We start from the raw sequence: 21,950 nt of genomic DNA on the forward strand, positions 1-21,950 counted from the left end.
TTTTCCAATGGTTTAAGTGAAAAAGATGATAAAACAACTTATTTATAAAAACCTTGTAGAAATCCTAGGAAAATGAGTAGTAATTTTAACAGTGTTGATCCTTCACAGTTTGATATCCTTTCATGTTTCATTTAAGGGCACAATTAAAATAGTACACTATTTAAAATTTGGTTTCCCTTCTATCATGATGGGTAAATGTTTTTTGAAGACCTTATATTCTTAGTTAGGCTGGGTCTTAAATACATGCCCCGAATCCAGTTCTGTGTTGCAAATGCAAGAGGTTTTAAATTCTAATATATCTGGAAATTACTTGCATTTACTCATACGTTAATTATAGCCTTACGCAAGTTACTACTTCTTTCAAGCAAATGCTTTGTTTTAACATTAGATTTGCTGATTATTTTACTAGACTGATCACTAAATGCAAAAGTGAAAACAAGAAAAGCAGCAAAAACAAAACGCTACTGTAAACTTGTCTTCATACTGACCATTCTTACCATAGTCTAAACTATCATCTTTCATCTGGACTACGGCAGTAGCTTCCTACCTGGTCTCCCCACCCCACCCCCCCGCCATGTGTATATATATGTGTGTGTATATATTTTTTAATTAAAATATTACACAGAAAAGTGCATACTGTATGTGTACAACTCTGAATTATCACAAAGTGAACATGTCATGTGTCCCATATCACAAAATGCAACACTGCCAGTACTCCGGAAACCTCCTTCATGCTGTCTTCCAGGCTCTAAGCTCCACTATTCCCCTAAGGTAACCACTGTCCTGACTTCTATGACCATAGATTAGCTTACCTATTTTTGAATTTTATATAAATGGAATTATGCAGCATATATTCTTTTATATCTGGCTTACTTTGCTTAATACAATGAGTTTCATCCTTTTTGCATGTAGCCGAGTTCATTTTCATATACTGTATATGGTATATAGCATTCCATTGTGTGGATATGCTACAGTTTATTCATTCTACTCTTGATAAAACATCTGGCTTTCCATTTGGGGGCTATAATGTTTGGTCCTATTAATAATGTCTTTTGAGGTACATATGAACACATTTCTGTTGGGTATATACCTATGTATGGAATTCCTAGGTTATAGGATATGTGTCTGATAAGTGTTAGTAGATGTTATCCAACAATTTCCCAAAATAGTGGCATCAATTTATACTTGTTAGCAGTACATGGAAGTTCCAGCTGCTACCCACCCTTGTCGACACTCGATTTTGTCAGTCTTTTTCATTTTACATATTCAGGCATCTTACTTAAGCTTTTAATCTCTTGTTTTATCAACACAGCAGTCAGAGTGACTGTTTAATTTTAAAATTTGATTTAATATTGTATAAGTAATTCTTACACATGATACATAATTCAAAAAGTATAAAAAGATATACAGTAAAAAAAATTGTCCCTCCTAGCCATCTAGTCCCATCTCAAGAAGCAACCAGTGTTACCAGTATCTTGTATTTGACCAGAGATATTTATGTATATATGAACATTTACACTCCCCCCATTTTCCCCCAGAAATGATAGCATATTGTATGCACTGTTCTGCACCTTTCTTTATTCACTTAAATATTACAGATTGTTCTAAACAGTTGCACTAGAGTCTAACACACCCAGCTCAGAAATGCTTCAATGACTTCCCTTTGCACTTAGCACAAAATCCCAAGTCCTTGACATAATCTTACAACACTGCACAACTGAGTGCCTATGTACCAATTTAGCCTTTCTGGCATCCCTCTGTTAGCAAGTTCCAACCACTGTGGGCTATATTCCAGTTCCTATTTACTGAGCTTTCCCACTTCTTTGCATGTGCTTTCTACTTGCAAGCTCTTTTCCATGCTGTCTACCTGTTCTTCCCAGTTTGTCATTTTTTTTTTTCAGAGAACTCTTCCCCAACTCTGTATCCCCCATCTAAATTAAGGACCACCTAGCTATACTATCATTATAACTTTATTGTTTTTTTTTTTAAACTTATGGTCCTTGAAACAACAGTCAGCTATATGTATTTATGTGGCTATTTGATTAATGAGGTTCTACCGGACTATAAACTCCACAAGATGGGGATTTTGTTTATTTTGTTTACCACTGATGCCGTAGTCATTGTGCCTACGTAGTAGGTGCTTAATGATGAGTCGATGAGTGACCAAATGAGTTTATAAGGGGTAAATTTATAAACAATTACTTATACATAAGGTTTAATGTAGGCCTGTGGCCAGAAAGGAAATAGGTGCATTGTGTACAAAGTTGGAACAGAAGTCTGGCTACATTTTAAAATAAGGTAAATGCATTGATAGCAGAAGCAGTATGGGTCATTCTATTTTCCAGGGTATGTTGCTGCACCTCCCAAATTGTCTCTTGTGTATTTCCCAACGTCAACTTGGTCTTTTAGAGCTCCCCCTAGCAGCCTGGGGTGGCTACTGCTGGTGACAGAAGCCTCTGAGTCCTCAAGCTGTTTTGGAAAACAGGCAACTCTGTGTTAAGGAGCTTGTGGCAGTGGCTGGAAAGGAAATCAAGAAGAAAGCCAGTCTGAGTGCAAAATCTTCCTTCTGCCCCTATCATGCTTGTCTCCCCTCGGCCCCTTCTCTGCCTCTGTCAAGTCATTCACTCAAACTGTTACTGTGTTCACTGTTGAGTGGTCCTTTACTCGTCTGCTGCTCACTGACGGACTTTTCATTGGGAATGTTCTAGGACAGGGCATTCAAAAGAGAGAATATGTAGAAATCTGAAATTTGTGAACAGTTCTCGAAGTAAAAAAAATTAAAGTTCTGTGAATATAGAACTGGGACTATGTATAATCAACTATATATATTTTAAAATCCTTATTTGAACATTTTAAGACAATTTTGTTTCCATTTTTAAAAGTAACTTATTTTAAGTGGGAAACTTGACTATGGATGTAAAAGATATAAAATTTTAAAAATTTTATAGATCACATTGAAAATAATAAACAGGGGACCCATTACTGCTTGGGCCTTGATATATTTCCCTCTTAGGTTTGTTACTGCCATCCAAAGTCTTCTCATTTTCTCCTTGGCAGAATTAGAGTCTCAGTGTAAATGCACTCAGCTTTCTTTTTGGCAGGTGACTCTTCTTAGATACTTCTTTTGGAAAACAGTACTCTTCCATATCTTTGCTTTATCAAGTGTTTACTTTGTGGTTTGAAACTTAGTTACTTAAGAAATTAGGTGATTTAAAATCATAGCTTTTCATCAGCTTACTAACAGATTTCCTCTTGACTCAACTTAAGATGGTTTTAATCTACCTCTCAAGAACATTCAAAATGAAGAAATAATGTGTATCATCATCAACCTCACCAATACTAGTAGGCTCTAGGTGCCTACAAAACATACCAGAAACCAGTCTTTATTCCTCAACTGTCACAAATCCACTTAGCCTATAAAGTCAAGAATGGTATGTTTGCGCTTGGAGAATTTACTGTTGTTTATGTTAAAGGTGAAAAAACTTCCTGGTGACCCTGACTAAAAAAGGTTGAAGGTAGTGGTGGCTGAGAACAGACTCAGCTTCCATTGGAAAGATTGTTTGAGGTTGTAAATGGCGCCTGGCAACAGATTTTACCTGTTCCTATAAATCCCTCCAAAACTCGGACTGGATCCAAAATGGCACTTTATAGCCTATTATGTAAATGCGTGGAACTTAACAGTTATTAAAGAGACTATATTTGTATTTATGACTGGAAGCATACACAACTAAGTACCGCTAATGGAGTCTCCTGTCTTTATCAAGAGGGATCATCTAATGATCCTGATAACCAGAAATTTGTGGTATTTTCCTCCCCGTGAAGGTAATTCCTGTATGGAAAGGTCTTCGGACTTAAAACTTCGGATCTGACAATTGCCAGGCCTCGTGTTTGAGAATCAGCTAAAGCTGTTCAGAAGCTCTGTGAGTGTGAAAGAGGCTTATTGACTGTGTATTCCTCTGTGATTGGGCAGTGCCAGCTTTGGAGAACCCCTAAATGTTAATATGTTCGTTGAGGGGCCATTAGCATTTTTCGAGTCCTCCTTGCTGCTGGCCTTCTGGACACAGGAAAGGGCAGGGGCCTGGAAGGAAGATCCTCACAATGTCATATGCAGATTTTCACCTCAACTCTGCCAGCGGGTCCTAAGTCCAGAGCCTTGGTAGCTCAATATTTCTGAAAAAATAACCTCTGATTTCCTGGGGTTGGAGTCGGGGGCATAAGGAACTGAAGCCTCCTTATACTGACTTTCATCAGATTCCCTGTTTTCAGCTCTGGCCTTCCCTGCTTTCTTGTCCTTGTGCCTTTGGGGGCTCTGCGGGGTAAGCTGGTCTGTTGTCACTGTCCCCCCTCTGCCTGCGTTTAGTTTGTAGCTTCTTCCTACTTCTTCTCCTGCTTTCAGATTTGTTAAAAGCTCTTTTCTGTGATTACCTCCTTTCCCAGTCACCTTGTCCAGGTGGACTTATGCCTTATTTTTATTCCTTTTCTGTCTTCTTAGTGGAGTTTTGGGAAAGAAGAGATTAGTATTTCTTCTCTTAATTCATCAGCAAATTTCTGTTGAGTGCTTACTATGTGACAGGCACTCTTATAGGTGCTGGGACAGCCATGAACCAAACAGTAAAAAAATCTCTGCCTTCATTGAGCTTGCATTCAAGGCATAATGCAGTGAATGGCGGATGCGGGGAATGCAGGGAGAAACTGACAATGAACATAATAAGTAAATTATATTAGGTTAGACGGTGGTATGTGCTATGGAGAAAAATATGGCAAGGCTGGAGCAAAAAGGGGCATGGGAGTGCAGGGGAAGGGCTGCCATTTTAAGATGGGCTGTCAAGGGTGGGGGAGGCTCACTGAGAAGGTGACTTTTGAATAGAGACCTGAAGAAGCCAAGGGCGTGTGACCTGCACACAGCCCGGGAAGAGGGATCCAGCTGAGGGAACAGCCAGTACAAAGGCCGTGAAGTGGGGTTGTGTTGCGGACTCTGAGGTCTGCGTGGAGGAGCAGAGGTGTGAGTGAGCAGGAGCAGGAAAGGCGGTCCGAGAGGAAGGAGGACCTGACCATGTTGGGTCTTGTGGACCTTTCTAAGGTGTGGGGCTTTCTCTCTGAACAACATAGGGAGCTGTTGCAGACTTTTCAGCAGAGGATTGACAGGAGGTGATGGCCATTGTTTTAGAGGGATCACTCTGTTGTGTTTCGAATAGACTAAGAAAGGTGGAGGCAGGGAGACCTGTTAGGAGCCACTGCAGTGATCCAGACAATAGATGGCGGTTTGAATGAGGGTGAGGGTAGTGGAGACAGCAATGGTGAGAAATGTGGGATTCTGGGTTGATTTTAAAGGTAGACCTGGCAGATTAACTTGATGGATTAGACATGAGGTGTGAGAGAAAGAATGGTCAGGAATGACTCAAGGTAATTGGCCTGAGCAATAGGAAGGACAGAGTTATCTTTAATTGAGATGGAGAAGCCTGCAGGTAGAGCAGGTTTGGGCAGGAAGAGGTTTCCATTTTGGACACATTCCATTTGAGATGTCTTATTTGGCATCCAAAAGCAGATGTCAAGAAGATCCAAGGTGGAGATATAAATGTGGAGTCCTATGGTATTAAAATGGTACTTAAAGCCATGAGACTTGATGAGCATATAAAGGGGGGTGTGTCAGAGCAGAGAAGAGTTCCAAACACTAAGCCTGCAACATACCATCAAGAGGAAGGGAGAGGGGGTGGGCAGTAAATGGGGCAGAAGAAACACCAGGAGAGTACAGGGTCCTGGAAGTCAAGGGAAAATGTTTCAAGAGGGAGGGAGTGATTAACAGAATCAAATATTGATAGGATAAGTAAGATGGGGACTGAGAATTGATCATCAGATTTCCCAGTGTGGACGTCACATGGTGACTTTGATGAGTTTTCTAAAGTGGTGGAGACGGAAATCAGACTGGAAAGGGTTTAGGGGAATGGGATAAGAGGAACTGGAGACAATGAGTATAGACAATTCATATGAAGCACTTTGCTGAAATGTGGAGGGGTGAAATGGGGCAATAGAGTTTTGTTTTGTTTTGCTTTGAGATTGGAGAAATACGAGTATGACTGGGCATTGACATAATCCATCTCTCCTGGTTAGCTGGAAATTTCAGTTAGAGGTTTAAACTTACCTAAGGGATCTTCTTTTTTAAAAACATCATTATGGAGGCAGCATGGTAGCAGGTAGAGAGTGTTGTACAAGGAAGACCACTTGCCTAAGAGCCAGGACACCTAGCACCAAGTCCAGCTAAGCTCAAGTTCATCTACTATCTGGGCCTCGTTTCCTGATCAGCAGCATAATACAGCCATCTGCAAGGTTCCCTTCAGCTGTGACAAGCTGTCATTAATTTCCTAGGACTGCTGAAATGAATTGCTACAAACTGAGTGGCTTCAAACAACAGAAATTTATTGTTTCATACTTCTGGAGGCTAGAAGTCCAAAATTAAGGTATCAGCAGGGCCATATTCCTTCTGAAGGCTCCAGAGAAGAATCCTTTCTTGCCTCCTCCAGCTTCTGGTGGTTGCCAGCAATCCTTGGCCTTCCTGGACTTGTGGCTGCATCTCTCTAATCTCTGCCTCCGTCTCCACGTGGCAGTCTTCTGTATGTCTTCTTATAAGGTCACTAGTCAGATTAGGGCCCACCCTGATTCAGTATGACCTCAGCTTAACCAAATACATCTGTAAAGACCTCTTTCCAAGTAAGGTCACCGAGGTTCTGGGTGGAACTGAATTTGGGGGGACACTATGTAACCTGGTACACATGCCATGAATGTGTGACTCTCGAAACTCAGAGGGATTGAGGATGGAGAAGCAATCTGTCTGATCTGGTCCTTCCATAGGAAATTAAGTTTTAAAAAAGCAAAACTAGTGTTTGCAAAAATGTGAGCTTAAATATTTTGTAGAATTAAACCTAGTGGAGAGGTTGACCAGTTTCTAACTACTGATTTTTTTCCTGATTTAAAAGTGTGAACACTGCAGAAATTTTGCAAAACAGGGAAAAATATTAATAAAAATTATAATCACCCATTATCTCATCACCCAGTAATAAACACTAGTAAGATTTTGGTGTAGTTTCCACCAATCTTTTTATACATAAACATACTAAGTATTTCCAACCTTTTCCCTGAAATTTTTCTCTATATTTCTAACCTGATCTTTTCAAGGAAACTGTCATCATAAGCCTGGTCCTGTATTACTAAATATTCTTCACACAGTTTTAAAAACTTAAATACCCCATCCTAGGAATATTCATAGGAATGTAACATAATCATTCCATTCATGGACAGTCTCAGCTACTATAAATAGCATACATAAAAGCAGTCTTATATTGTTCAACTTTACCCATAAATCTTTGCATCCCCCCCCCTTTTTTTTTTTGGCATGAATCACCAGTTGTAGATTTATACACTGGACTAACAGGTATAAACATTTTGAAGGTTCTTATGGATATTGCCAAATATGCATCTTAATGTTTCCTCCCTTCACCATGGGAATATCCACCTCATCAAACTTACTAACCCTGGCAACTTCCTAAATTAAAAAGGAAAAAAGCAACTTTTCACTGGGTGTAAGCTAAAGCTCATTATTTATTAATAGAGCATTGTAGAAAGGGCAAGAGCAACTCAGATTCCAGTAATTTTTTGAGTGCCTACATGTGCTGGGCACTATGCCTGATGCTTTTTTGTTTATTGCTGTTGAACACCACACCCTTAGAAGGTAGGTGGCATCTTTTCCTGGTTCAATCTCATGAGGCTCTGTGTTTAAGGACACACAGGCAGTTTGCCATGGTCAGGATTGATTCCCAGGTCTCTTGACTCCAAGTTAGGCACTTATTTATTTACTTATTTTACTATAGCTTGTATGGGAGCCCCTGACCCCCAAGTGTCTTGAAAACTGCACACAGCAGTTTGCTTGACCTAGGACAGCTGAGGTTTGACCTATTCTCGTTGTAATATCAGATGCTAACTGTAATCTATACACGAAACTACCTCCTCCCTGGGACTCCCTGAGATACTGTTATTTTTATTTATTTTTATTTATTTTTATTTATTTATTTTTTTTTAAATTCAGTTTTATTGAAATATATTCACAAACCATACAGTCATCCATGGTATACAATCAACTGTTCACAGTATGATCATATAGTTATGCGTTCATCACCACAATCTATTTCTGAACATTTTCCTTACATCAGAAAGAATCAGAATAAGAATAAAAAATAAAAGTGAAAAGAGAATACCCAAACCATCCCCCCATCCCACCCTATTTGTCATTTAGTTTTTACTCCCATTTTTCTACTGATTTTTTTTCAATTTTTTAACTTTGTTTATCAACTGTTATTTTTATAATCCTCCCCTCCTCCTTGTTGATTACAATCAACCCCTCTCTACATTGCACAACCCCGTTCTCTGCTTTATGCTCTCATACCCATTGGAATGTCGAGCCCTTATAAACAGCTTATTCAGCCCCCCAAAGCGCTGACTATTTCCATGTTGTGCTCTGAACACACCACCATTCAGAGCAGCTCCTGAATCCATTCAGAGAAGCTCCTGATTTCAGGGCAACGTGGCTCAACTTCCCCACCCTGTAGGTAAGCCCTATAATAAAACCTCATGTCTCAGAACGTGTCCGGTGCTTTCTTTAGTCCTTTGGCTACAAAAGCCCTCTTGGGCTGTGGCACCTTGCCTGTCTCAACTGACCTAGAATAGGTATATATATTTAAATATATAAAATATATATATTCTGTTATTTATATCTATATCTATATTGTTATTTATATCTATATTTAGACTATATTCTTAGCTTACCAATTTTTAAAGTTGCTGAGTAGAATAAAAACTCATTGAACTCTAAAGTCAATGAACACTCTGAAATTCTGCTATACCGGAAGGCATTCAGGACCCTTGCTTCTTGCCTGAGCTGTCATTGGTGGAAAGGCACCACCACCTGGGGTAGTAGGTGACTAATCTGCTCGTCCTCTTCTTGCCCAGGTTTGGCTACCACAGTTTGTGAGGGCTTGAGATGCGCTACAGAAAGTGGATGCTGAACTGAGATGAGTGATGTGATTTGGATGGCGAGCACCTTCTGACCAAATGCAAACCCATACGCAGAACTTTATCATGCTTTGTGTGTGTGTGTCTTGCATGTGTTTTCTCTGGCAAGCTTTAGAAGCTGCAAGGCTTCATATTTTTATTCTTGGTCTTTTGCACAATGCACATTGAAAACTGGCTTTCGGATCCCTAGACACTTAAAACAGGTATTTATAGCAATTCTGATTCCATGAGAAAGCCCTTTTCCATGTTCCAAAACAAAAATTTTAAACTGTGCTTCTTAAACTTCAGTAATGGGTCTTTATGTTTGTACTTGCTAATAAGCTAGCAGGACAGTAAAAGTGATTCAGAATGGTTATATATTCCCTTTATTTTAGAGAGGCCCTGATTTCACAGCCTGTGCTATGCCATGCCAGGCTTTTCAGGGTGGGGTGGACCTGGCAGTGAGCATAAAATTTAGCTGGCTGTACCTAACTTTTACCCCATTGTGGTCTGCTTTTTATTTCCTGAGTTAGGATTACTTATAATTTCGTCTTGGGACAACTTTTCTGGGAAAGTGTGCTGTACAAATTCCCTTGTTATTATGAGAAGGCAGTGACCTCTTTTGGAACCAGGATTCTGCCAGAGTTTAAAAATTCTACTTACAAGAGGTGAAACTTCTGCGTATAGTTTGAAGAGGCTCGATCCCCTTCCAACGGAGTGGAAGCCCCTGGAGGGCCCGTCCCCACAGCTCTAAGAGCTCCCGGGGTTGGCCAACAGCAGGTTGGACGGCATGGGCTCGAACCTGCTCATCTTCACCCGGGGTCTCCTCGAGGCCCAGCTGAAAAGCCCTGGAAACTTCATGTGCCGGGAAACCTCTCCGGCGGCAGACAGCGAGAGTGCTTAGACATATCCTGAGGAGAATGGCTCGGGGGGTGGTGGTGGGGTGGGGGTGGGAACGATAGGCAGAGAAATGAGAAACCGGAGAAGGGCAGAGATGAGGGCGGCGGGGATTAGGATGAGGAGGAGGTAGAGGGAGGGAGGAAAATTAGCGGAAGGGGAAGCTCAGAATAGAAAATATAAAAGAAAGTGCCAACTAGTGAAAAAACTGTGAAAGGATGGTGGGAAGGGGAGGGGGACGGCGACTGGGGATCGGTTTAGAAAAATAGTAATTAGTAGAGCTAAAAATAAAGACCAATTTAGAGACAAAGCCAGCTACACGAGGAGAGAAACAAGACTCGCCCAAACCACAATCCTTCGCAAACCAAATGCATAAGAAAATGGGGCTGATGGCACTCTCTCTTGGGCTGTTGTGTAGAAGAAATAAGATAATAATGAGAGTGGAGCGCTCGGGACCGAGCAGGTGACCCGCCCCGGGAGAGGAGAAATCAGGACGACGGCGCAGCGGGACAGAGTGATCCCGATCTCTGAGCGCAAGGGCCCCGCCGGAAGCTGCACCCACGTGCCCCAAAGTTCGCGAAGTGCCCCAGGCAGGCCGATGGGCGCGGCAGAGCCGCCGCTCACAACTCCCCCGAGGCCGGCCTCTGGATGCTCAACGCCAAGGCGCCCGCGCGGCTCTTCCCAGGAGACGGCGCCCACCCGCGGCGGCTCGGCCGCGCCCTGGGGACGGCGGGGGGGGGGGGGGGCAGGCGGGGGCGCGCCGGGTTCCTGGAGCCTGGGGGCCTCTCGGTACTCCGCTTCCCGTCTGCGAACCGGGAGGTGAACTCTGCGGGCCACCCCGCGGGCCTCTCCAGCTTGGAGCGCGCTTCTCCGGGGCTGCCGGGCGAGCGCGGGAGGCCGGGAGGGACGCCAAGTTGGGCGCAGGGTGGGACCGGGCCGGGGGCCGCAGCCCGAGCGCGGGGCCCCGGGGACGCGCGAGCAGCGCAGGGTTCCCGAAGTCCCGGGCCGCGCGGGATTCCTCTGGACGCGTGGTCGGCTCTGGGCGGCTGGGGGACAGCCCGGGCTGACCTGCCCCGCCCTGGCACCCCGAGGCGGGACCGAGGGGCCCCGCGGGCGCGCGCAAGCAGGATGCACCGAGCGCGCCACGCGGCGCCCGGCGTGGGGGAGGAGGGTGGCGGGGCGGGGGCGGGCGCGCCGGGGCGGTGCTGAGCGCGGCTCCTCCTCCTGCTCGTCCTCGTCCTCCTGTCCTCGCCTTCTCCGGGCTTTGCCACCGCGCCGCCGGGCTGCTCCTCCTCCCTCTCCCGGGCGCCGGCGGCGATGTTCAACCGCGCCGTGAGCCGGCTGAGCAGGAAGAGGCCGCCGTCAGGTAAGCAAGTGGCTCCCGGGACCCGCGGGTTAGGGGTCGGGCGCCGCCCACCACCGCCTTCCCTTCCTCCTGGGCTCGGGCGCGGCTCAGCGATGCCTCCCCGACGGCATCCCTGACAGACCGCGCCACTTCTCTCTGCTGCGCCCCGCGCCCCCGCAGTCCCGTCCGCGAGGAGAGCGCAGAGCCCGGGAGATGCGCTCGGGAGAGGAAGTTTGTTTGAAAGAGGAACAACAGCTGTTTTCTTTTTAGTGAGCGTCTGGGAGATAAGGGAAATCCAAAACTCTCCCAAACTTTGGAGGTAGCTTGGGATCTAGATTCCCTTTTGGAATTCTCTGCCTCCGCTGCTAGCGCTGGTGGGAACGATGCTCGAACGGCGCCCGGAGGAGGCGCGGCTGGACCGCGGGCATCCAACGGGCAGCCGGACCTGCGGCGCTGCGGGCCTTCGGTTCTGCCCTGCAGAGCCAAAATGGGGAGCTGTGAAGGTGGGCGAACAACAGATGGAGAAGCAACCATCAGTAGATCAAGCCGGAGAAACGCTGATGTTAGGAAGAATTCGGCTTGGCTGTCATGTTCTGGACCAGCCTGAGCCACAATTTGGGGCAACTTGGTAGGGCAAGGAGCCAGAGATGAAGATGAAACCGAACGCTTAATTCCAGTCCTTTTACCCTTTTTGTTGATAACAGTAGCTACGAGCCTTTGAGCGCTGAATGTGGGTCACCACGTTCTGTGAATTCACCCCTCACACTTAGGACGACCCCGGGAGATAAGTATTGTTATCACCACTGATGGAGGAGGAAACTGGATCCCAGAGCTGTTAGGTACCTTGCCGCAAATCACACTTCTTAGGTGATGGAGAGTAAATATTTCAAACCCACGTTTGCCTGACTCCGGAGTTCAGAGGCTTTGCTCCAAGATTCACTTCTGCATAGTACTAAGAGTCTGTGCATGTTGGTCTGTTTCCTTTTTTTCATTTTACATCATGTTTTATGGACGGCCAGCAGATGCTGGGGTGGAATCCCACCTCCACCGCTTACAGCTGTGACCTCTCTGTGCCTCCGTGCAGACAAGGATCTGCAAAATAGGCATAATAATTGCTACCCTTCTTTAAGCACTTACTTGGAGTGGGTCCCCCACCCATCAATTTATGCAAATCATCCTATTAAATATTTAGGATGACCCTAGTTAAGTGCAGTCTTCACAGGGTTATTGTAAGGAGCTGATATTGTTGCCCAGCACACAGTAAGTGCTCAATTAGTGTAAGTGGTCCTGTAAGCATTTCCATGATGCTTTTGAGTCAGAGGCTTCCCTTGAGGGTGTGAATTCTAGCCCCATCCTGTTGTTGGGCATTCACGGATCCCAGTCCAGCCACCCTGGGCAAGTTACCCTTGTGCCTCAGTTTCAATGGTGTGCTAGAGCTGGCTCAAACTGGCTTGTGAGAGCCAATTGCAAACAGAAGTGAATCATGGTTTCTGTTTGGGGGTGCTGTTGCATGCGGCCAGGATGTACCCCGGAAAGACTGGGGGCAGTTTTAGGAACATCAATGGAATACAGCTTTTTCAGGGTAACACATTACAAGCCCGAAGAAACGTGGTTCAGTCTCTGGTAGAAGGGGCAGTAGGAAAGCACCTCAGATTGGTATTGGATGCCTGGCCTCCAGGAGCCCAACTTCCTTGGGATTTTTAGGTTTAAAGTCTTTCTGCCTGATGGGGAAGGACAGGTGAGTCCCTGACCAGTTTGGTCATCACCAGACAATGGGAAAGGAAGGAGCCAAGTAAGAAGAGAGGAAAGTGTTACTGGGAAGCCAGCTAAGTGTGACCCTCGGGGCCCCTCACTCACTTGTGCCCCTTCCAGGCTTTGTCCTGTTTTTTTTGTTTTTGTTTTTGTTTTAATATTGAACTATTTTTCCTAAATAGGGCTCCCCAAATTGTATAAGCTCCAGGCTCCCCAGGAAGCTGCATCTGTTCCTGCAGGACCTCTGATTTAGGCCTGGTTATAGTTCTATTTCCTCCAGCTTTCTACTTTGGAACTTTCCTGCTGTTCAGCAAAATCCTATTGGAGACAGTGTCCTTAAGATGAGGGTTTTCTGTCCCTAACCCCCACTTCTTAACTTTTAAGTGAGATTCCCTTATTCTTTCTTCCGATCCTCAAAGTGTGTTGCAACAACCAGGTGGTGGGCTTTGTGAGATGCAGCTTCCCTGGCCTCGCTCCAGGCCCGCTGATTCAGTCTTGAGGACCCAGGTTGCCGAGGAAGCTGTGTTTTCAGCAAGCACCGGCTGAGGGGTGACAACGCCTCAAAGCATTCTGTCTACCCCAGACCCCCAAAGACTTGCACTGTTTAGCATAACTGGAAGGCTGCTTACCTGAAAAACAAAGCCCAAACTAGTCTCCCCAACCCCCAACCAGAAAGGTGGGGTGCAAAGAATTGGGGGTGGGGGAATGGGGTGACCCGTCGAGGGGAATTCCCACACCTGCCAGGCAGGCCCCTGCCCTCCACTCAACCTATTATACATTGACCCATATTAAACCCTTGAGAACATTTTCAGATTTATTGCTGGGCTTAAGTTTTTATTTAAAAATGACAGCCCACATAGCAACTTAATGGTTTTGTTTTAACAACCCAGCAGCAGGGCAGCCTTGGCGGTTGGGAAAGCTTTCCCTGCCGAAAGCCACTGACCTGGGCCTGCTGCTCAGGGAGGGTGAAGCAGGCCTGCCCCACAGGGCAGAGTGGCAGGGTGGTGGGCGTGCAGCCGACCCGTGGGTGTGGTCTGCCCACAAGCCAGCCAGGTCTGTGGAACCAGCCTACAGCCAGTGATGGGTGTGAGGGGCTCGTGGGGTATTATTTGCCCTTCCTGACTCTGTATTCTAGCTGAAGTCTCCCCTCCTCACTGTTAGGAATTTGGGAACCTGACTTGGCTGTTTCTCAGCTTCTGAGTGAACTCACTCACCTCCCTTACTGGCTTGAGCAATCATCACTCAGCCCCTGGGTGCTGGGCACTGGGCACTTGCTGTTTAAATGGTACTAAATTTACCCTCACAAGTTTCTTCTGCTTCCCCCAGATAGCTCTTGACTGCAGAAGCCTAGGGGTGGCAGTGAGGGGAGAGGGGGCCCCAGGCAGGCCGCAGCAGCAGCCCCTTGATAAGAGCTGTCAGGAGAAGCCTGCCGGGGTGAAACGGCCCCTTGCAGACTCCCAGGGATGTGCACCCCTGGGCCAACCTGCAACACCCTCTGCCGGGCACCCGGGACCCCGTATCCGGCCTGCCTTCCCTCGAGTCCCATTTCTCCTGCCCCCCTCTCTGCCCCTGGGGGGTGGACACCCCCCCACCCCTTTGCTCCCTGAGGGTGCCCCCGTCCTCCTGTCACCAAGCCCGGGCCTCCCTGCCCCTGGGTCTGCCCGCTCTCCCGGTTCCCCATTCCTGACAGCGCTGGATCTCGGCGCTGCCGCCTGTCAGAGTGGAAGGAGGCATTCGAGACTACATCTTCTCTCCCCAGAGAGCCCCAGAGCCCACCAAGGGGCAGGAACGCATCCAGGGCCACTTGCCTCAGAAGTGGCCAGTCAGAGAACCAGACCTTGGACCCCAGCCCAGGACTCCTTATGTGCCCTCACTCGGCGTCCATTTAGTTATCTGTTGGAAATATGTTTGGAGCCCTAATGTGGAGCTGACAACTTTTAACCTTCCCTCCCTCCCTCCCTCCTTCCTCCCTCTCTCTCTCTCTTCCTTCCTTCCTTCCTCCCTCCCTTCCTTCTTTCTTTCCTTCCTTCTGTCAGGAAATTAAAAACAAAGCCATTATTAACCATTTTTATTATTTCATAGAAGAAAGGACATTTTAACACCCTGAATAGTAGGAAAGACATAATCTCAGATAAAGAACTGTCCTGATACAGGAGAATCTTCCAGTGACTGTTGCTTCAGGGTGGAGGCCTGGGTGCTGAGGGACAGAGATGGGAAGACAACCCATTTCCTGGTTCTGCCTTCTCTCTCTCTTGAATTTTGAACCATTTAAATAAATACATTGATCTATTTCAAGAAAAAAAAAATTTAAAAAACAAGACTTTCCTTACTCTATCAACAAAGGTCACGTGGTAAACATTTCCTTATCCTTATTCTCATTTCTTCAAGGCTCACGAAGAAAACTTCATGCCAGCCTGTGGCACTGTGGGAACTCTCGGTCACATCTGCTAAATTAATTTTAAGTTCTGTGAGAAAAAGTGCCCTACCTTTCATTTCTTGCATCTTCCCTTGCCCTTCCCGTTTCAGGCTCTTCAGCCAGACAACCTGGGGTTGGATCCCAGCTTGTCCACTTCCTCGCTTGGGCCCATGTGCACTTGTTAACTTTCCTGTGCCTCAGTTTCTCATCTGTGAGGAATGTGGGGAACTTTAGATGGGCTACGGTTTAAGTGCTCAGTAAACAGCAGCTCTTTTTATTACCTGTTGTCTTAGTTCTCTAGGGCTGCTGGCTTAAAACAGTAGAAACGTGCTGTCTCAAGGTTCTGGAAACCAGAACTCAAGTCCAGAAACCAAGGTGTTGCCAGGGCCATACTTCCTCTGAACCCACAGGGAAAACCCTTCCTTGCCTCTTCTAGAGGCTTCTGGCGGTTGCTGGCGATTCTTGGTGTTGCTTGGCTTGTAGACGCACCCCTGCCATCTCTGCCCCCTCCATCTTCACATGCCGTCTTCTCTCTTGTCTGTCTCTGTGTCCAAGTTTCTCTCTTCTCATAAGGACGCCAGACCTATTGGACGAAGGCCCACCCTAATCCGGTCTGATCTCATTTCAACAAATTACATCTTCAAAGACCTTATTTCCAAAAGGGTCTCGTTCATGAGTCACGGGATTCAGACTTCAGGATCTCTCTTTTGGGGACACCATTCAACCCATAACCACTGATGTCCTCCTCCGTGCCCTCCCCCCACCTTCCAATCCCCTCGCCCAGTGCTGACCCCACAACAGGCTTTGCTCACCACTCAGAAAACACTTATCAATATAAATATACAAATGGCTGCCAGCTGCTGGGCTGACCCCGAGGAAGACACAGCCATTGCTCTCGAGGGCTACCAAGTCCACTTGACTGATAGGAAGGAGAAAGGTCTCTTATTTTGCACAAAGGAGGGGATGGAGGAGAAGGAAGCAGAGTAGCAGGAGGAGGGCACGTTTACGTGTAAATGTCACGTCCCAGAGGAAGCACAGGGGCTTCTGGGAGGTGAAGAAAATCAATGTCAGGGTCTTCATTTTCAGCCCCAGGATGGGACGTCTGGGTAATTTTCTCTTTTCTGGGCCTTTGTCTAGAAAGTGAGCATTCTAGGAAGGCTTCAAACGACAGTGCAGTCTTCTTATTTCCTTCCCTCTGGTAGAAACTGGAGACCAGTGGCCATCTGTTGTTTAGTCCACTCAAAAGAGGATGTTGAGGCTTGTTTTTCCTTCTGACCCAAGGGTGCTTGAAGAACCCTGCAGCCCCGTGCCTTTCTCAGACAAAGCGTCTTTGAAAAGGCAGCAGATTTTCGGTTTGCGTGGAACTGCTCAGGTGGATCCACACCATGGAAAGTAAGGAATGGCTCCCAGTCCCCAGGAGATGATCTCAGCGTGCCCATCCATCTGCCTTGGCCCAGGGTGGGGCAGGGGTTGGGTGGGCCTGTCCTGTGCAGACAGGGAGGCAGGCTCAGGGGACCTCTGGAAGACCCCTGTGAGTGCTCAGCTTTCTTTAGGGCCTCAGACCTTGCGAGAAAAAATGCCGCAACACCGTTTCTGAGCCGAGCTAACCCTCTGCAACCTCTTTTCCTGCTACTGCCTTTGGGGCTTGCTACTATTATTATTATTTAAATTTTTTTCCATTTTTATTATCATTTTCTGCTCACCGTAGTTCATGCAGATCTCCCCACCAGGGGAATCATATGCCAGGAGGATAGTTATTCTCGGAAGCTAGATCCTGGAGCAGCTATAAACACTTAAGTAATATTTAGATAAGAGTGTTTCCATCACCCAGTTTGTCCTGAATTTTATGTAAATTACAAGTTATAACAAACTGTAACAAACTGTCTAGTCCTAAATTGGGATGTCTTTTTTTTCTGGTGTAACACACTTCATGTGGTATAGATGATGTCAGATTTTAACTGAGTTTTTGGGTGTGCACTTCTTTGAAGCTTCACTGCAAAACAGAGTATTTTAACAGAGAATGGTGTGTGTGTGCATGTGTGTGTCCCCGTGTGAGTGTGCATGTGTGTGTGTGTGTGTGTGTGTGTGTTGCACTGAACCACTTTAGAATTTAGATTTAACATTTCTCTCTACCTTTTCCTGGACTTTCATGTTCAGTTTGTCTTTAATATGCTATTTGATTTGGGGGTATTTAGGACAGATCCTTTTAAGATGTAGGTTAACTCTTTGCTTTTGAGGGGGCAGGATATTTTGTGGTATTGCTAGAATATTATTTACAGTGGGGTAATTAATCATGTCTGCAGGATTATTACACAGACCTTCCTGCAGCCTAACATGAGGAATTCATGCTGTAAGCATTCATTTCTGTTGAGTGCAACAGATGCCTTTGCAGTATGGATTTCCAAAGAATTAGTGTCTGGAGGTCTCTGTTAGCTATGACATCAGAGCGTTTATAAATAATGCATTACGCAATATGCTGCAAGAGACCAGACTTCTGTGCTGCAACCCTGCACCCGTCGAAGACAGAAACCCCAGGAACCCCATAAAAGTAAATGGAAAATGTATGTAAATGGTGTTTGCCAGATGATTCCACCCAGTGTTATGGTACATTTTTGAGGCGTGGAATTGGACTCTTACCCAATTTTCTCAGTCTTCTCGATCTCTTCAAGAGCGTCATGTTCTTAACTTTGTGAGTGTGAAGATCAGCAGATATCAGAAATAAAAATGGCAAGTAAGGGTTCTGGAGCCAGACTGCTTCGACTGGATCATGACTCCCCATTTTCAAGCTACTGCACCTTGGTTTTCTCATCTGTAAAGTGGAGATAATATTAACCACATCAGAGGGTTATTGTGAGAGCCGAATGAATGAATATGTGTAAAACCATCCCCACTACCTACCAAACAACTTCTAATGTTAACTATTATTATTAGCTAGTGACCAACTAATCTGAAGATAAATTTATTGAAAAATAAGTATGATGCGTGCAAACATTTAAAGGTCTAAAATGCTTTAAAGAGTCCAGGAGGTTGAAAAAAAACTTTTTTTATTCATTGTGAAAGCTTTACAGTTGAACTAAACAAGGACAAAAAATAAACAGAGCAGGACAAAATGGAAACAAATATTATTACGAACAGCTCCTTACTAGCCTGAGAGATCTTAAAGCTGCTAGAAAAACATGATTAACTTTTTTTTCCACCTGTGCATTCCAAACCTTTTTACATTTAAATGGAAACTTTTGCCAATGAAGAAAGAAAGAAGAGTATTGGAACTTTGTGACTCCAAGTTCCATGAGTTGGGAAGGAGTTGGGAAGCTGTGGAATCTTGGCTTCACTTTATTCTTAAGTTCAGAAGTGAACCTGCTTGCTATTGAGAAAGGTTATTTGTTTCTCTTGTATGTTACTGGACTCATAGAATTTAATGTAAACTGAGATGGCTTCGGAAGCACTTACTTGCACGCATTGGAAAACAGCAGAAGTCTCCTAAACAGGGACCCTGCGTAGCAGAGATGCCCTAAGGGCGATCTCTAGGTCAGTGCCAAATGGAGCGGACCTCTGCTCAGTCTCCTTGGAAGTTTGGGATAATGACTTGGAAATGAGAGATGCCATTAAGTGACTGAGCTTGCAAATGCTGCTCCATCAAGACTTCTCTATATGGATGCCAAACAAGAAGGATTAAACAGCAACAACAACAACAACAACATCATAGCCAAAAGCCTTAATCCTGACAGGCAGGGCATGGGTAGGAGACTCTAACAGGAAGGGCTGCTGGGGCCAGAAAGTGGGCAAAAGGGCGAGAGGGAATTTCTCTTTATCCAGGGCACCAAAGCCAGAAAACCCAGGCAGCCAAACTTTGCTTTTTAAGCCATGGTTATTGGGAGTAGCTGTGTCTTGGTGTATTTTCTGAGCCACCCCTGGAAATATCATGGTCTCTCATATACAGTGTCAGTGGCAAGTGTATTTCCTTACATTTGCTGGAAGGGAGACGGTAGCCCGGGAGAGAATTGAATCGAAGGGCCCACTGGTTCTCCAACTCTCATGTTCCGAGAGGCCCTGGGGTTCCAGGGAGGTGGTCCCAGTGGAGACGGCTGCCCTCGCGCATTGGTCCCTCTCACTGGTTCCATCCCAGTGGTTCCTTGGCTGGGTCATTTTAGGCAGGTCACCTCTCCCCTTGGGCCTTTATCTCCCAGTCTTTCAAATAAGGGGGCTGCGCCAACTTAGCAGAGTTCACTTATTTCATAGCTGTGTAACTTTGTGTGCAGATGAAAGCTGGCTCAGCCACCTAATGTACAAAAAAGATGAAGAGTGTGAAATGAAGGGAGGGATGGGGCTAGCAGTTATCTACCGGTGGGGCCAGCCAGCTATCTTAACTCTCAGTTAACCGGAAGCTCTGGTTAACCAGAACACGTGGCTGGCTAAATGGGACTCCACCGCATGTATTTATTTGCACGGCAGTGTGGCAGTAAAAACCCAACTGTGGTTTGGTTTATCATTGAAAAGAATGTCAAGAGTTTTGGAGTCATTTCAGACCAAGGTTAAATACTTATGGCCAAAGTAGTTCTGCAATAGCAAGAGAAATGTGCGGCTGCTTAAGATTGTTCCTGGAACACGAACGTTGTGTCTGTATTTATTTACTTAAGAGAAGATCTGCTAGGGAAATGGAGTAAACTGTCAAACCATATTCTCTGTGTACAGAACAGAAGAGAAATTAGTGAAATGCTTGGCAGAATGAACTCTGTTGCAGACATTTTGTCTGATAATGATCTTTTAATTTGATATATACTTCATGGGGAAGAAACTGCACTAATTTCATAACCACGAAACCAAGATTCACCTTAGAGAAGTGTCAGGTCCATTTGGTGATGTATTCTAATGAGTATGCTTCTCTTAGAGGACCCCTTTGTCCCAAGTCATTCTCTTTTGTTGCCCATGACCAGTGCGTGTTGAAGCACAGCCTCCACTGGATTTTTGGCTTCTGCTTCATTTAACCCAAGTCAGCCAGTGAATGTTGAAAATCCAGGTAATTTTCTCTGGTGCTGGGAGGAAGCTTCTCAGCCATTTAAGAGATTTACATGCATGTTGACCCCCAATAGAACATCAGAGAAGACATCACAGAAGTTGAATTTCTATTAAGTCCACTGTGTTCTGCTACAAAGTTTTTCCAAAAACATTTTAAGTTGTATGACCCTAGCTATTTGCAACAATTAATAAGACTTTTTTTTCCATTTATCTTTGTAAAATAATTTACTTTGCTAATTACTTAATTAAAAGTTTATTTTCTCCTATCCTTTTCTTGATATGACTCTAGCTTTGAAAGAGAAAAGTCAATGGGGAAAAAAAGTATTTGCTATAAGAATAGTAAACTGGATGGCTCATTATTTTAAAGAAAGGGAGAAAGGAGCTGACATTCCTTGAGGGTCTCCTAGGAGCCAAACACTCTGGTTGGTGTCCAATGTGCTTCCTCTTTTAATACTTAGGATAACCTAAGGGGAAGTCATCATTTTCTACAGAAGAATTTTGCCCAAGGTCACGCAGTTCAAATTGGCTATACTGGGTTTTGAACCTGGACCCATCCAAAGTGACATTTCCTGGTTTTTCACTTGACTCCAGGAAGGAAGCATGCTCTGTAGAAGGAGGCATGTTAACCTCAGGCAAGTAGCCAAAGGGTGTCAATTGGAGGTCCCTTTCCCCTTTTCTTTAGTCAGGAGGCTTTTTAAGCATCCTGAGTGAGGGAGTGCAGCTGAAGATGTACAGATGCAGAGTCATCATTCATTTGACACTGCACTCCAGGGCCGGGACTGGGGTGAGGCGAATGAGGCACTCTGCACACCAGGGTGCAAAACTTAAGGGGGTGCCCAAAAGCTCAGTCATCAAGATAAATGATATGTAATGCAATACCTTAAGGCATTTTAAAATTAGATCAAATGAAAATATTTAAAATGTTAAATATTTAAACTAAGAAAAACAAAACAATATTTAAATATAAAAAATATTAAATATTTTTAAAATAAATATATTAAAAATTAATGCAAAAGCATCCTTGAACAAAATATCAAAATTTAAATAAAGACAGATAAGTTCCACTGTGACACCAAGCCTGAGGCAATAGGAAAAATCAATTATACTGATCCCATCTTTTTGGTATTTTGTTCGTTGTGGATTTTTTTTTTTTTAATTAGTTTCACTATTTTAAAATATTGCATGAAAATACCACTTGTCTTGATGGCTGAACTTTTTGGCAGCCTTCTTAAATTTTGCACCTGCAGTGAAAGCCTCACTCACCGCACCCTAGTCCTGGTCCTGCTTGACACTTTTATTTGCGTGTCAGGCAGTGAGCTAAGCACTGGAGAAACAGAATGGAAATGTCCAGGAGCTTTCAGACTAGTGGCAGTCGCTCGTGCAAACAGTTCCAACACAGCCACTTAATTATGAGACTGTGAGCAGAGTGTGATGGGAGCACCTGGGAAAGAGTTGCTCTTGAGTTGAGTTTCCATGGGAGGGGGT

At 45.0% G+C, this 21,950-nt stretch overlaps 1 protein-coding gene across 1 annotated transcript in view; it reads left to right on the plus strand.

The window, feature by feature from the left end:
• The first annotated feature begins 11,134 nt into the window (after positions 1 to 11,134).
• Positions 11,135 to 21,950, plus strand: part of RGS10 (regulator of G protein signaling 10) — a 37,178-nt gene continuing 26,362 nt past the window's right edge. The window contains exon 1 of the mRNA XM_037805246.1: positions 11,135 to 11,302. Within this exon, the coding sequence (XP_037661174.1) occupies positions 11,254 to 11,302 (49 nt within the window). The 5' untranslated portion in view covers positions 11,135 to 11,253. The remainder of the gene's footprint in view (positions 11,303 to 21,950) is intronic.

The sequence above is a fragment of the Choloepus didactylus genome, chromosome 15 (assembly GCF_015220235.1).
Source record: "Choloepus didactylus isolate mChoDid1 chromosome 15, mChoDid1.pri, whole genome shotgun sequence".
In the NCBI taxonomy this organism is placed as follows: Eukaryota; Metazoa; Chordata; class Mammalia; order Pilosa; family Megalonychidae; genus Choloepus; species Choloepus didactylus.